General features: G+C 52.0%; 8 protein-coding genes; 4 read left to right on the top strand and 4 right to left on the bottom strand.

The window, feature by feature from the left end:
- Positions 1-337: 337 nt before the first annotated feature.
- On the top strand, positions 338-1858 carry RCC_07193 (probable malate dehydrogenase, NAD-dependent; the record flags this gene model as incomplete). XM_023772451.1 has 5 exons in its annotated part: positions 338-350; positions 592-825; positions 924-1301; positions 1353-1719; positions 1855-1858. The coding sequence occupies 5 exons, from the start codon at positions 338-340 to the stop codon at positions 1856-1858; spliced, it is 996 nt and encodes a 331-aa protein (XP_023628219.1).
- Positions 1859-2158: 300 nt separating this feature from the next.
- RCC_07192 (related to TRS33-TRAPP subunit of 33 kDa involved in targeting and fusion of ER to golgi transp) lies at positions 2159-3086 on the bottom strand (the record flags this gene model as incomplete). XM_023772450.1 has 3 exons in its annotated part: positions 2159-2290; positions 2343-2568; positions 2644-3086. The coding sequence occupies 3 exons, from the start codon at positions 3084-3086 to the stop codon at positions 2159-2161; spliced, it is 801 nt and encodes a 266-aa protein (XP_023628218.1).
- Positions 3087-3888: 802 nt separating this feature from the next.
- RCC_07191 (uncharacterized protein) lies at positions 3889-5078 on the bottom strand (the record flags this gene model as incomplete). XM_023772449.1 has 5 exons in its annotated part: positions 3889-4476; positions 4524-4680; positions 4732-4759; positions 4812-4851; positions 4923-5078. 5 exons carry the CDS (start codon positions 5076-5078, stop codon positions 3889-3891), a joined length of 969 nt encoding a protein of 322 aa, XP_023628217.1.
- A 1180-nt stretch (positions 5079-6258) lies between these two features.
- RCC_07190 (uncharacterized protein) lies at positions 6259-7556 on the top strand (the record flags this gene model as incomplete). Of its 2 annotated transcripts, XM_023772447.1 has the most annotated exons (6): positions 6259-6347; positions 6418-6581; positions 6642-6862; positions 6921-7044; positions 7174-7366; positions 7430-7556. In XM_023772447.1, the coding sequence occupies 6 exons, from the start codon at positions 6259-6261 to the stop codon at positions 7554-7556; spliced, it is 918 nt and encodes a 305-aa protein (XP_023628215.1). The 2 variants fall into 2 exon arrangements, with proteins under 2 accessions (XP_023628215.1, XP_023628216.1); XM_023772448.1 differs by lacking the exon at positions 7430-7556 and having other exon boundaries at positions 6921-7105; positions 7174-7297.
- Positions 7436-9293, bottom strand: RCC_07188 (related to thiamine pyrophosphate-requiring enzymes [acetolactate synthase, pyruvate dehydrogenase (cytochrome), glyoxylate carboligase, phosphonopyruvate decarboxylase]; the record flags this gene model as incomplete). XM_023772445.1 has 3 exons in its annotated part: positions 7436-8992; positions 9052-9174; positions 9225-9293. 3 exons carry the CDS (start codon positions 9291-9293, stop codon positions 7436-7438), a joined length of 1749 nt encoding a protein of 582 aa, XP_023628213.1.
- On the top strand, positions 7587-7907 carry RCC_07189 (uncharacterized protein; the record flags this gene model as incomplete). XM_023772446.1 has 2 exons in its annotated part: positions 7587-7791; positions 7843-7907. The coding sequence occupies 2 exons, from the start codon at positions 7587-7589 to the stop codon at positions 7905-7907; spliced, it is 270 nt and encodes an 89-aa protein (XP_023628214.1).
- A 471-nt stretch (positions 9294-9764) lies between the features above and the next one.
- On the top strand, positions 9765-11740 carry RCC_07187 (related to putative tartrate transporter; the record flags this gene model as incomplete). XM_023772444.1 has 10 exons in its annotated part: positions 9765-9909; positions 9957-10122; positions 10180-10261; positions 10341-10526; positions 10583-10785; positions 10837-10890; positions 10947-11208; positions 11290-11323; positions 11394-11501; positions 11556-11740. 10 exons carry the CDS (start codon positions 9765-9767, stop codon positions 11738-11740), a joined length of 1425 nt encoding a protein of 474 aa, XP_023628212.1.
- A 69-nt stretch (positions 11741-11809) lies between these two features.
- On the bottom strand, positions 11810-14041 carry RCC_07186 (related to homoserine kinase; the record flags this gene model as incomplete). XM_023772443.1 has 3 exons in its annotated part: positions 11810-13902; positions 13952-13978; positions 14026-14041. 3 exons carry the CDS (start codon positions 14039-14041, stop codon positions 11810-11812), a joined length of 2136 nt encoding a protein of 711 aa, XP_023628211.1.
- Between the last annotated feature and the right edge of the window lie 52 nt (positions 14042-14093).

The following is a 14093-nucleotide window of genomic DNA, read 5'->3' as shown; positions in this document are numbered from 1 at the left end:
TATACGAAAGCGAGGTATACTAACGCTTCTTTGTTGTGATTCCTTGCTTTTGCTTCAAGCGGCACATAAAGATATTGGATATCGACATCAGGTCGAGCTGTAACTCCAAGATCCGATGGAAACTCATGCGACGCCGAGATCTAGGTGCGGGGCTTTTTAGAGGGGCAGTTGTTGATCAACCTAATACCTTACCTCAAGGTACCTTTACTTCTCGAACTCGCCAGACTCGATTCTCACTACATTCACCAACACTTTCTGTTCAACCTCACAATAACACACCTTTGATCACCTTACCCTAGGCTCCCATCACTACTACAAACTCGCAGATCTCGCCATCATGGTCAAGGCCGGTACGTAGCAACCACCGCAACACTCTCGCAGTGAAGCATGCATTACATCGACTCGACAAATTCAATGGGGCCACATGGTTCCATATCGAGAGAACCATATGCTCTCTCAAGTCGCCGGCTTCATGATGAGTCGAGTCGAAGACGACGGGGCTCCAGCATATTCCGAGCACATGTTCATTCAAGCCACGAGCGTTATCATCCAACTCAAAAAGCACATGCTGATCTCCGCCTTCTCCCACAGTCGTCGCAGGAGCTTCTGGCGGTATCGGACAGCCACTGTCCCTCCTCCTCAAGGCCAGCCCTCTGGTCGACCACCTCTCGCTCTACGATGTCGTCAACACACCCGGTGTTACCGCCGACCTCTCTCACATCTCATCCATTGCCACCATCGATGGTTTCCTCCCCGACAACGGCAATGGAATCAAGCAGGCCTTGAAGGGTGCAGACATTGTCGTCATCCCAGCTGGAATTCCTCGTGAGTACACACATGGCGAATGATTGGAGAAGAGATGGGCGAGTCCAGAAGCGGAAGCGGAAGAAACGGATTAGCTGACATGAAGATACCTTCTTCAGGCAAGCCAGGCATGACCCGTGACGACCTCTTCAAGATCAATGCTGGTATCGTGCAGGGCCTAGTCCAGGGAATCGCTGAGAACTGCCCCGAGGCGTTCATCCTCATCATCTCCAACCCAGTCAACAGCACCGTCCCAATCGCCGCAGAGGTCCTCAAGAAGGCCGGTGTCTTCAACCCAAAGAAGCTGTTCGGTGTTACCACCCTTGATGTTGTCCGCGCCGAGACTTTCGTACAGTCTCTCACCGGCACCAAGGACCCAGCCAAGACTGTCATTCCAGTCATCGGTGGCCACTCTGGCGAGACTATTGTGCCCCTCTTCTCCCAGGCCAAGCCAGCAGTGAACATTCCTGCTGACAAGCTTGATGCACTGACCAACCGTAAGTTGTCGATAATCACCTTGGATGTTCCTAGCTGACGATTGGTACAAGGCGTGCAATTTGGTGGTGACGAGGTCGTCAAGGCCAAGGATGGTGCCGGGTCTGCCACCCTTTCCATGGCATATGCCGGATTCCGCTTCGCTGAGAAGGTCATCCAGGCGATCAAGGGACAGTCTGGAATCGTTGAGCCAACCTTTGTCTACCTACCTGGTGTTACTGGAGGTGACGAGATTGTCAAGGAGACTGGCCTCGAGTACTTCTCCGTCCCCGTCGAGCYTGGCAAGGACGGAGCAACCAAGGCGCACAACGTTGTGAAGGATGCAAACGATTACGAGAAGAAGCTCCTCGTGGAGTGCTACAAGGGTCTGAAGGGCAACATTGAGAAGGGTATCGAGTTCGTCAAGAACCCACCACCAAAGTGAGTATGCATGCTATCGGTCGCTCTCCCCAAAGATCATCGACGAATCTGCTACTGGGCGACGCCCTCGAAGTGCATGAATCGATCCTCGCGCGAGATTGCTGTTAGCGAAAATATGCTAATAGCGATCTCCAGATAGATGAAGGCAACGTCATAGGCGATCTGATTCGGATTTGATGTCCTAACTGTCACGACGTGACGCGCAATACATAGCAGCAGAGAGTTGGGAAGTCCATAGCCTTGATACCAAAAGCTGCTCCTTTGGATGACCTTCTTCCCGTCTCTGTACTTGTGTGGAGGTCTCACTTGAAGGCGCCAACAATCGCGGAACCCACGGGCATTTCGTGGAGCTCGACGGGAGACTGCCCCGTTTGGATAGGTTTGGACAGAGGTCTCTCGATGGCTTTATGGCGTGAGAAAGAGCGGTGCTGATGCCACTTCATGATTTGGCTCCTTTGGTCTTGATCTGGAACGTAGCCGCAGGTATATCTGCTGTGTCGGCTGTAACGGTGACTTCCATGCCCAGTCCTGCAAGCGCGCCCCTGATGACGCCGCAGGGAAAGTAGAGATACTGCTCAACATGTTAGTTCGCAGAACATTCATGAAGAGAGTACGTAACATACAGTCTGTGCCTTGCGCAAAGCCTCTTCGCCGGCTTTTGATCCCGCTCTTCGATCCACACTCATCCTGCTCAGTGGCTGGAATCTCGAGTCTGTAAGCACAAAGACGCCGCGGTGATTTGTCTTCAGGTTGTCGATTTGTTTGCGGAACAACAACGTCCAAAGGTCCTTGCAGATGAACTTGATGGCATCCAATGGTGTTTGCGGTCTGGGTTTCCCCACGGAGAATCTACCATGGCCTCATGATTAGTCCCATGTCCAATGTCCGCTCGATGGCTGTAGTTGTGTGGATCGGCATACCTACCGCTCAGCAAGGCCTTGTCCAACTCGATATCCCAACCCATCTAATCGCCAGAACATCGCCTCTCTCGTCGCCTCGTCCATTCCCGTCGGTGCATTCCCCGGTCCACCAACGCTACTCCTCCCATCTCCTACTGTCGTGCTCACTTCCGACCCTTTCACCGAAGACGCATTCCCTTCAGTGACTGTAATCGCCGGAACATTGCTATCTCTAGGCGCGGGCTTGCCTGTCACAGCAATAGTGCTCGTGTCGTTTGCTTTTCCATGATTGAAGATTTTACTCCTGCTGAAGTCGTCGAGCAGAGCTTGTTCGCGGGCGTGCAATTGATCGGTGATTCTTTGCGCCAGAGGGACGAGTTCTATCAGGAGGAAATCGAGGCATGAGACTGCGACTTTCGGGTTTGTGAGGTCGTCATTGTCGGGTTGCGGAGCGGCTTTGTTCGACATTATGGTTTGGGGGGAAAGGGTTGTTTTCTTGGGAGGGCGTTGTTATTAGGGTGGATATCGTTCTATTGATTCCATTGGGCTAGTGTTCGGATCTAAGAGCACGTTGACGTTGTGAGGTGATCAGTAGTGTATGGAGTTGCGCTTGAGGTGGACCTGCCGGCTTGAGATGGCTGTATACGAGTATACGAGCTGAGCGCGGATTGCGAGTCGATAGACATTTCCTTCGCGTTCTTCCTTCTACCGGATCTATTTGCACTGGATGTTGTTTAGACCTACAGAGCCCTCTCGAGAATTTTAATTCTAGTCCTTCAGCACCGAAAGCGGATCTTTGGCTATCAGGAATGAATCCCGATGCACATAGATGCTGTGCATGCTCTCTGACCATGAGCCGCTCGCCTTGCTCCCTATTCAACCACCTTTTAATTCCACTTCACATCACCGCCCCACGGCCGGCCTTGCCGTTGCTCTGCAGCATCCGCATCCAGTAGCAGTCTTYCGTAGCAGATGCTAACATGGACTCCCTACTCGTTATCAAAGGATGTCCTGGAATTCATATGCAGCATGTCATGGCGGAATTAGCATGAGAGCCTGCCAAGAGGTCATTCCGCAGTCTCTGCGTATGCAAACCCCCCCGAACCGGCGACTTGCGTACAGAAGGGTCCCTCGCAGTCATGGTTGCGATTGGACCGCCTCTACGGCGCGTTCGACCTCGTCACGCCGGATGCTGTGCTCAGGAGCTCCAGACGGGGTTGCTAATATGTGCGGCCTCTTGTATGTTGCTTCTATACATGTCAGCGGAAGTCTAACCAGGCCCACTTGAACCAGAGGATTCCTCTCGCGATCGCTCAATCCGTAGAGCAGACTCCAGGTCCATGGAGTCTTCATAACCAGGCTTCGACCAGTCCCTCACGAAGACCGAGTCAACTGCAGGTGGTTGCTGCCGCTCTGCTCTCTTGTGCCGAGCTTGTTCCACGTCTTGGAAATCTCCTCTTACACCATCGCTCAGAACGGAACCCATCCTTGCCATCTTATACTCCTTGAGGCGGTCCAGGGCGGTCTTGAAGTCGTCTAGTACCATAGTATCGGAAAGACACTTGAACACAAACGACAACTTCCAAAACGGGTTGATGCCATCCGGCAGGTTATTCTCGGGCAGGACATGCGTAACAGCCAGGATGTCGACTATTATAAATCCAACGCTGACCATCATGGCACCAAGAAGAACTCCAAATCGTGGAGATACTCTCATAAGCTCCAGGTATCCGAATTCATACCGTGACTTAATGTTCCACAGCAGACTTGCAGATGTGTAAATCCACCACGGGTCCCGGAAGAGTGCTTCATATGGTCGAGTATAAGTGAATAGTCTGCTCTGGCCATTGAAGTAAAGCTGAAGACGTCAGAAAGCTGCTCGCAGATCGGCTGGAAAAAACATACGAAGTTGGCGACGATTTCGAGAATCCAATATGGTTGGACGAGGATAACAGTGCCGATGTAGAACAAGCTGGCTTTCCGTCCGAAGAATGGCTTGTTCTTGATCCAAGCGATGACATTATGAAGGCTCCAGCTAGCATTGAGCAAGATCGCCGTCGTGCTATACGTCTGTCAGCTCGGTAGGCCGTTGGGGCTAGTGTGGGTTCCATACGATAGGTACCAGTTGTAGACGGGAGGATCTTAATCACGAGTCAGATCAAAGAGTTTACTGCGATCAACCTTGCAACTTACTGGTAAAGATAAACGTCCCGTGGAAGAACCCTAAAAGAAGCTGCAGAACACCAACAGAGTGAGAAGGCTGCATGAAATGTCGCTTAAGCTCAAAGTTTGAAAATGTTTTACCTCAACCACGATCAACTTGTGCRGTAGAACATGTCTGCGCATATTCGCAATGGCGATACAGGTCATGACTATCAAGGAGCCCGCCATGAAACCCTGCGCCCATGCCTCGATCGTAACGCCAGCGGGATCGACAGGTTTCGCAACGTCCAAGGCCATTTCGAGATTTCGTGTTCAAGGTTTGGGAGGCGCCAGCGTGGCAATAATGTGAAAGTGGAGAAGAGGGACCAGGGTATTCGAGATGAATCCTGTATTCAATCGATCCATTACTTCTGCTGTGTTCAATACATGTGGAGGCTGATGTGGTGAGGCTGTAGCCATCGAAGGAAAATGTTGGAGATGAAGACGTTCTCTAGCGGGGTTAACTGTGGAGAAGTGTGACATCGACATCGAGGAGGATTCAAAGCCACGAGGCAGACCGCGGAGGCGGAAGCGAGCCGTTGGTGAGTGTGAAGCGAGAGCCTTTGGTGAGTGGTGGCCCCGGGGTGCCTCGTGCGTGGAAAAGTTTGACCACTTACCTACCCGAGACTTCGACCATAGTAAGCTGCATAGAACATCACGCGACCTGACAGTCGTATACTGCTACTTCATGCGTGCTGTATGCATGTTATTCGAGGCCTCCAACAGCTAGCTCGTTGGTGGCACACATTCGGATTTTGTTCGTCCAGCCGCAAGAGATGGCGTCTCACCCCGGAAATCCTGGTGACGAAATGCTTGGCTTTTGGCCTTTCACGGCCATCATAAGGACTCGTGAAGTCCGGGGCTTGCCATTCCGGTCTCATCCATAACGGCATGCGGCATCATTCATGCTCTCAGTGAGGCGTTCCAGTAGATGTTGCGCTGGTCCCTCCGTGCTATCGGAGCGTCTTTTTGCTGCAAGATACCTCCTCGATACCCAAAGGCCAGTGGTATAACGGAGAAGACTTTCGGTGATAGAGCACCCCAATGCGACATCACTTAAGGTAGCGGTCGAATCTGTCAGATTTGATGCCGCTCTCTCATGTACCACATCCTTGCAGGCTAGAGTGGTTGTCGATGCTGCACCTGCTTGCCGGATGACATGGAAAGATATTTTTGCGTCCTTTAGCTTGGCTCAGGATGCGTGCATCTCTCCAGCTTATTACTCTGCAGCTTGCCTTCTCTTCCCATCAGCCGTCGACTCGATCCGGCCATGTCCAGACGTCCCGATGACCGCCACTCTACTCATGAGGGGGGTTTCTATGCTTTGTATGGGGTCCGATCGTGCGCTGGGCTCCCCTCTCACCATCAATGTGTGCGTATTTACACACCGCCGAGCATTTCATTTGTCCGGGAATAGCACCAAGATCCACCTGCAGCCATGTTGCCATGTCGCCATGACGCCAACCGCATGAAGTGTGACATGCATGGAGCAGCGTGTCATTCGGCAGTCTATATATACTTCGGGAGGTTCGCTCGTCCTTTCCTAAAGCTCCCCTGTTTACGTTCCTGTGTAGGTTCTCACAACCTCGCATCATAGTCTTCTGCATTTCACTGCCACCATGGCCATCACATTTCTGCCATTCTATCTGATATGGCTACTATTCCAACATGTGGCGAGCGCTCCAGTCGTTGACACACTCGTTGGAGCTACCTTTAAAAGGGCAACGGTCGGGCCTAAGATGAATGGCGTCAACTTTCCCGGTGAGAATGCTGTATCAGAACGGTCGAGGGGGTCCAACATCCAGCTGACTTGGAGAACAGACCCAACAATCATTCAGGCCGGCGCTTGGTACAGCTTCGGAACAAGAACTATAGGAAGTAGCATTCACATCCAAATCGCCACCTCGACGGACTTTAATGCGTGGAACATCGCATACAACGAGGATGGCTCCCAAAAGGACGCACTACCAACTCTACCCGTGTGGGTTGCCAACAAGACTGCTGGGGCAAGCAATGTATGGGCGCCAGACATCAATGTGCTGGTAGGTAATAGAGTCTCCGTTGTGCTTCGACGGCTTCTAATTCTACTTGATCCCATAGGACGATGGAAGCTACATAATCTATTACAGCGCTAGTACAGCCGCTGATCCTACAAAACACTGTGTAGGTGCAGCGACTTCGAGAGACATAGTATACGCTACCAAGATCCTGCCGATGGCAAGCGGTATGTTATTTACAAAGTTGACGGTAATTCCATTGGGCATGGAGGCGCTTGTGGCAACACTGGTTTGACATCTACTTCTTGCGACGAAGCATTTGGGCAGAAATCTTTCGCTGACGACGATGACTTTAGTTGCGCCTCTGGTCCCTACGCCACTCGTCTTGCAGCCCGTGGCCTCCGATGGCYTCACTCTGGCAGGCTCGGCTACAACGTTATTGGACCACAGTGGAACTTCCCGGAATGCAGACGGGACTGATGACGGTATTGTTGAGGCCCCAGTCTTGTTCAAGGCTGGCTCGATATACTTCCTATTCTTCTCTCCTGGGTACGTCCAGCAAGACAATTTAACACAGTGGTCGAACTCCTAGCTAATAAGCACTTCGAGAAGTGCACCTCATTTCTCATTCTGGACCATTTTCACCGCTTCTTCCAATGCAGGTCTCAGACAGCAAGCCATTGTGACTTTCCTGCCCCAAAGCATGCCGTTTGACGACGCAATGGCAACGTTAWCGTAATCCGGAGCATCGTTTGTCAGGTCATACCCGATGATCTCATCACTCACCCCAGCGACTCTGGTTGCTCTCCATCCACCGTTGTTGAGGACGATTGTCAAGACGGGAGTTTGCAAGCGTTTTTGGGCCCAGTATGTCGCACAGGGGCTTCCAAACATGAAGGCTCCATCTCCAGTGATGCTCACGATGAGTGGTTGTGTCACCATGCCAGAATCTTGCTGTCTAGAACGCAATAATGGTCTGTGATCACATGCATAGTTCTTCATGGCCAAGCTGACTCCAATAGCAGCGCCGCCAGCCCATCCAAGTCCGCTGCCACCCTTTCCAAGCGCTGTGCCCGGATTGGTGAGTTGAAGCTGCTCGAACAGCTGTCTTGTATTGGTAACTGCATCGTGAACATACGTCGTATCGCCCGGCAATGTTTGACGCAGCATGGCAAAAAGATGATCGCTCGACACCGAACCGTCTACTTTCACCTCTGCACGCTGCGCCAATATACGCAATCGTGTGTCATAGTCACGTTCGCGATTGTGCTTCAACCATCTCTCCGCTTGGCGTTGTGGAAAATGCTCATGATTTGCGATGGAGTTATTGATTCTCTCCAGGGCAAGCCCACAGTCTGCGTTGAAGGAGGCATCCGCGAACAAGTCAAACATCTGCATCTTCTTCTTCGTAACATCCATGTCGATGTGTATGATTCGAGCAGTCGGATGAGGTTTGCAGTTGATGGGGATCCATGGCACGTCCGAGTCGAGTACCAGGATGACATCGGCGGACTCAATCGCTGCTGACCCTCCGGTTGACATGGTCGCCCAAGCAGGATGATTCGCCGGGAACGACACCTCTCTGAACTCGGTGTCAATGACCATCAAGTTCTGTATGAGGGTGGCAAGGTGTCTTAGCTCGATGAAAGCATTGGTATGGCGACCGAGGTACCCAGTTATAACGATGGGTTTCTGCGCAAAGAGCAGGAGGCCTCCAATGTCTGCAATGACTTTGTCCGTAGGAAAACACGCTCGTATTCGGGGAATTCGTTGCCGTTTCTGAGCAATGGCTTCAGCAGCTAAGACCTCGTTTGCGGCAGTGATATATGTTGGGCCAGGAGGATCAGATTGTGCCAAGAACAAAGCTCTGTTCACAATGTCCACCACGTGGTGAGCTGATTTGATTTCGTTGGAGTAGCTCACGTACGGGGCCACAATCGACGACTGGTTCGGGATATCTTGCATCCACTGCACGTGTTCGCTTCTGGATCCTGGGATCTCTCCGCGCATCGTAAAAGGTGCAAGGCCAGCGAAAATCAGCACGGGTGCTCGTCCGGCCGACGCGTTGTGGAGGCCTTGACCCAAGGCGGCGGTCCCAACATCGGTATGCACAAGCACACACTGTGCTTTATGGGTCATGCGAGCATAGCCGTCGGCAGCTGAGATGGCTACCATCTAGCATGGTTACCGTTGTTAGCGCTTATAACAGTGCTCTGGGGAGGAAGGTGGATCACTTCGTGTTGAAACAGCAGCATACGCGGCCATTGTGTAGCCTTGTCACTCTGTCGCCGTGCATATGCTTCGATGATGCTTGGATGGTCAGAGCCAAGCACTGCGAAGATGTAGTCCACTCCTGCCTGAGAGCGGTGATTAGAGGTGGTAACAAATCGACGGGAGAAAAACATACATCGGCCAGAGCTTGGAGGAAGAGATCGGCGACCAGATATACCGGTGTAGTTGCTGCTGGGAGAGACATTGTCAATGCTGGATGTGAGTGAGATCACTTGTTGTTTGGTGGGGTTCGATGCTGATGGAAGGTCGATCGGGAGCTGGTGCGATGGAGGGCAAGAGGTATGCAGTCCTGCCATTGATTGTTTCGAGCAAGCGTCACCCCCTCGTGATGGTTGCTAGTATCAATGGTCACAAGACATGCACCGTGGTTCTACACGTGAGTCTCATTGATTTCAAGTCGACACTGTCAGGATCTAATGCGAGACCTAATCGGCCCGTCAGATGAAAAGATAAGATGCAAGCGCAATTTTGTAGCGATGCTCAAATTCACATGTGATCGGCCCTGCCTGGTCTCGGCGTCCCTGCGTTTGTGTTTGCCTTGGAGTCCAGTCGGCTATCGCTGACAGTCATCATCTGCCTCTACACGGTCTCTTCTGCGATATTCGAGCGCCTCGGATCGGAGACTTCGATCTTCCCCTCCACAAGGAACGACGCCATGGTGTCTACAATGTCTCTCTCTCCGCAGCCGATGTATCTGGACCCGAAGATTGAGAAACGCATGCTCCGCAAGCTCGACCTCACCCTAATTCCAATGCTGTGGTTCCTATTCGTGGTATCATTCGCTGACAGGTCTAATATTGGTCAGTATCACGATTCTACGGTGAAATGGAGACTGACTGAACCTCAGGAAATGCGAGAATACAGGGCATGGACAAGGACCTCGACTTGACCGGCCATCGCTACAACATCGCAGTCATGACTTTCACTGTTGCCTATGTCAGTTTCGGCGTGCCGGCCAATATCGTCGTCAAGATGTATGGTAGCAGCACCCTGGCCGCTATGATGTTCCTCTGGTAGGTGTGGTCAGCAGTGGATGAAGTGGACGAACACTTGACTGACGCTCGGTCCAGGGGTATCTGCGCACTCTGTCAAGGCTTGGTGCAGACATATGCACAGCTTGTGATTTGTAGATTCTTACTGGGCGTGTTCGAGGTCAGTTCAATCCGCAGCTTACTTCTTGCTGGACTCTTTCACCCTGCTCCATTTGGCATAAAGCTGACGGATAGGGTAGGCTGGCTTCGTCCCCGGGTGCGCCTATCTCATCGGCTCGTACTACACTAGAAACGAATTTCTGAAACGATACACCGTCTTCTTCTCTGGGGCGATCATTGCTGGTGCTTTCAACGGATTCCTATCCTACCTTCTTGCCAAGGCAGACGGCACAGCAAACCTTGCAGGTTGGAGGTGGATCTTCCTGGTAGGCCTCGCMCGAGTATGAAACGCATATACCACTGACGACTGACGGAACCTAAGATTGAAGGCGTGATTACATGCCTCGTAGCTCTTCCAACCTTTTTCCTGCTGCCATCATTTCCGGAATCAACGGGGATGTTCAGGGGCGAGGAGAAGGTGGTTCTACTAGAGAGGCTACGACAGGATGGAATCGTAGAGCCAAGACCCGCCAGCATTAAGCCTCARGTATTGGAAGCACTTCTTGATTGGAAGATATGGCTCGCGTGAGTCTCCCGATGCGCTGCGATGGTTAAAAGCTAACAGCAAGACCACAGCACCATTGCATATATCGGCGTTGAAGAGAACGCAATCTCGATCACGGCGTTTCTGTGAGTTGCTCCGCCGGAAAGCTTCAGATCACCAACATACTGACACGATCACTTAGTCCCTCGATCCTGAAAGGTTTCGGCTATACCAGATCAGAAGCCCAGATCCACTCCATACCAGTCTACTGTACTGCGTTCGTAATCACACTCGTCTGCGCATACGTTAGCGAACGTCTCCGCCAGAGGTATCTCTTCGCCATGTTTGGAGCAGGGCTGAACGTGATTGGACTTTCGATGTTACTCTCATCGAACTCGCTCGGTGTGAAGTACGCTGGAACCTTCTTCTTGRCTACTGGCAGCTATGTTGCGATGCCCATTCTGGTATGTCCTCACATTCTGGGGGAGTTCGCTAGTGGGCAGCTACATGTACGCAGACATTGCTGACTACTTGTCCATTCATAGGTGGTCTGGAATGCCATTAACACTCCTAGAGATGGTAAGCCACGCTCCTTTCCTGACAGATACTCGCGGTATTGAGGAACGAGAACATGATGCTGATTGAATAGGGTATGCACGTGTTGTGGCCTTCGCCATGAGCACAGCGGTGGGAAACTGCGGCGCGTTTGTAGGCGCGAACGTCTTCTTGATACATGAAGCGCCCAGATACCCAACAGGTCCGTATCGAATCTTGCGCTTCCACTGCCAGTAGATGTACTAACGCAATGCAGGTTTTGCTGTTGGAATGGGCATGACTTGTCTTTCAATTGCATCAATGACAGCTCTCTTCATTGGGCTGGTGATGGGTAACTCTCGTTACAAACAGGCGCAGCAGGCTCCCGTGGAACGGTGCATTTCAGGGAACTTGGATCATCATAGAGAAGACAATAGCCCCGATCGTAGATATCAGCTTTAGTGTGGTAGCACGCAAGTATCGTCACCTCAAACACCCGAACTCCGAAGGGGTCGACCAAACGACTGCCACTCATTTATCCCAGTGCTCAAAGTTCCTCAAAATCACCTCCTCGTCCTTTTTGGCCACCAGCTTTCCAACCCGGTGTACCTTTTCACCTGCACCTTCGAGTGCCTTGGTTGCTTCTGCAACAAGTGACTCCTGCACAACGATGACCATTCCGAGACCAGTATTCCATGTCCGAGCGAATTCGCGGCTGGACACGTTTCCTGCTTGCTTGAGCCAGAGTAAGACGGCAGGTACAGTCCAGCTTGAGGCATCAACCTCAGCAGCGAGGTGCTTGGGTAGCATGCGAGGAATGTTGTCTTCCAAACCACCTCCTGTGATATGCGCCATTCCAAGCAAAAGGTCCTTCTCGACTGCGGCGAGAAGAGGCTTCACGTAGATACGAGTCGGAGTCAACAAACTCTCACCTACAGTCTTGCTGCTATCCCAAGGCGCTGTGTCGGAGAATTGAAGACCTCTCCTCTCGATGATCTTGCGGACCAGAGAGAAACCGTTCGAGTGTACGCCGTTGCTTGACAGACCGAGCAACACATCGCCTTCCTTCATCGCTGCTTTGTCAGGAAGGATCTTCTGACCGCGCTTGATGGCTCCTGTTGCCGCGCCGCCTGCATCGAATTCGTTGTCTTGGTACATTCCTGGCATTTCTGCGGTCTCGCCTCCTACGAGTGCACATCCTGCTTCTCTGCAACCGCGAGCTACGCCTTCGACGAAAGAGACGGCATCGGGGATGTTCAAGGTCGAGCAAGCGTAGTAGTCCATGAATGTCAGAGGTTCAGCTCCTTGGACGACAAGATCGTTGACGTTCATCGCAACAAGATCTATTCCAACTGTGGAAWAGTCGTTCATTGCGAATGCAATCTTCAGCTTCGTGCCGATACCGTCAATGGCTTGGATGATGATAGGTGCTTCCTTGTAGCCTGCAGCTGCGAGATCGAGAGCACCGCCAAAGCCACCGATCTCAGCGTCGGCACCTGGTCTTCGAGTGGATGCCACAGCAGCCTTGATAGATTTGACAAGTTCGTTGCCAGCATCGATGGAAACACCGGCGTCGGCGTAGGTCATTGCTGCTTGAGCCTTTGGTTCTTGTGACGTTTCGTATGAGACTGTGAGACCGTCGTATGCAGGTTCCAAAAGCTTCCATTCGCAGGTAATGTTCTCCTTCTTGAACTGTTCGATGATGTGCGTAGCGATCTGCTCAAAGTTGGTCGTAGCGAGGGCAAGGATCGTCGGTCCGGCTCCAGATAGACAGATTCCGAGAAGTCCGGGGTGCGATTCTGGAGTTACAGAATGCAGGATCTCTGTCAGACCAGGAATCAACGTCTTGCGGTAAGGCTGGTGCACCTTGTCCTGCATGCCATCGTAGATCATCTCAGCGTTTGGTGGACTTTGGCCAAGTGCTGTCGTCAATAGTGCCACTCGTTGTAGGTTGTAGACAACGTCAGCCATCTCGTACGACGTGGGAAGGACACTTCGCGCTTTGGCCGTAGCGACCTCAAAGTCGGGGATGATGGCAATGCACTTGATCTCTTTTGCCCAGGGGAAGCGAATGTGCTTGCCGATGTTGAGCGGTGGAATTGGTGGCTGAAGTCCAGTGTCCTCACCACCCTGGGGTGCTGGGAGTACTTCTGCCAGAGGGATCTCCTTGCGCTTCATATCCTCCGGGTTGAGTTCCTTGAGATAGCTGCCAACGAAGCCACCGAAAAGAGCAGCAGCAACATTGTCTGGATGGCGTTCAATCATGAGACAGAAGTCCAAGATACGATCTTTTGATAGATCCAGCTTTCCAGCTACGTTCCCGAGGGCGACACCGGCGACAACGGCCGCGCCTGAGGAACCCAGACCTCTTCCCAATGGGATGGGGTTGATGATGTGGACATGAGTGTTTGGTGGGAACGATCGCTGGCCATGACATCGCAGAACGTATAACGCAGTTTGGGTGATGAGGTTTCGGTCCGGGGCAAGGTCGACGTTTTCTTTGCCGAGACCTTCATATGTGACCCGGCAGTTGTAAGGTGATCCGGAAGATTGCTCGCCTCCAAAAGTGACCTTCACTTCAAGCCAGACTGAAAGAGCCAAACCGATGACATCGAAACCAGGGCCTGCAAGTGTCAGGGTTGAGCAATATTTTCGTTGTGAGATGATGTTTACCGATGTTTGCGGACGAGCACGGCACCCCTGCGATCGTCAGTCTGGAGACCAAATGTGAGGATTGGAAGAAGTACTGATAGTAGCGGCCATGGTTGCAAACCAATTGCAATCTTGATGAATGTGGTTGAACGAATGTCGTGTG

Source organism: Ramularia collo-cygni (assembly GCF_900074925.1).
Source record: "Ramularia collo-cygni strain URUG2 genome assembly, contig: RCC_scaffold11, whole genome shotgun sequence".
In the NCBI taxonomy this organism is placed as follows: Eukaryota; Fungi; Ascomycota; class Dothideomycetes; order Mycosphaerellales; family Mycosphaerellaceae; genus Ramularia; species Ramularia collo-cygni.
Note: the sequence above shows the minus strand (reverse complement) of the source record. Positions and strands in the feature narration are given on the sequence as shown.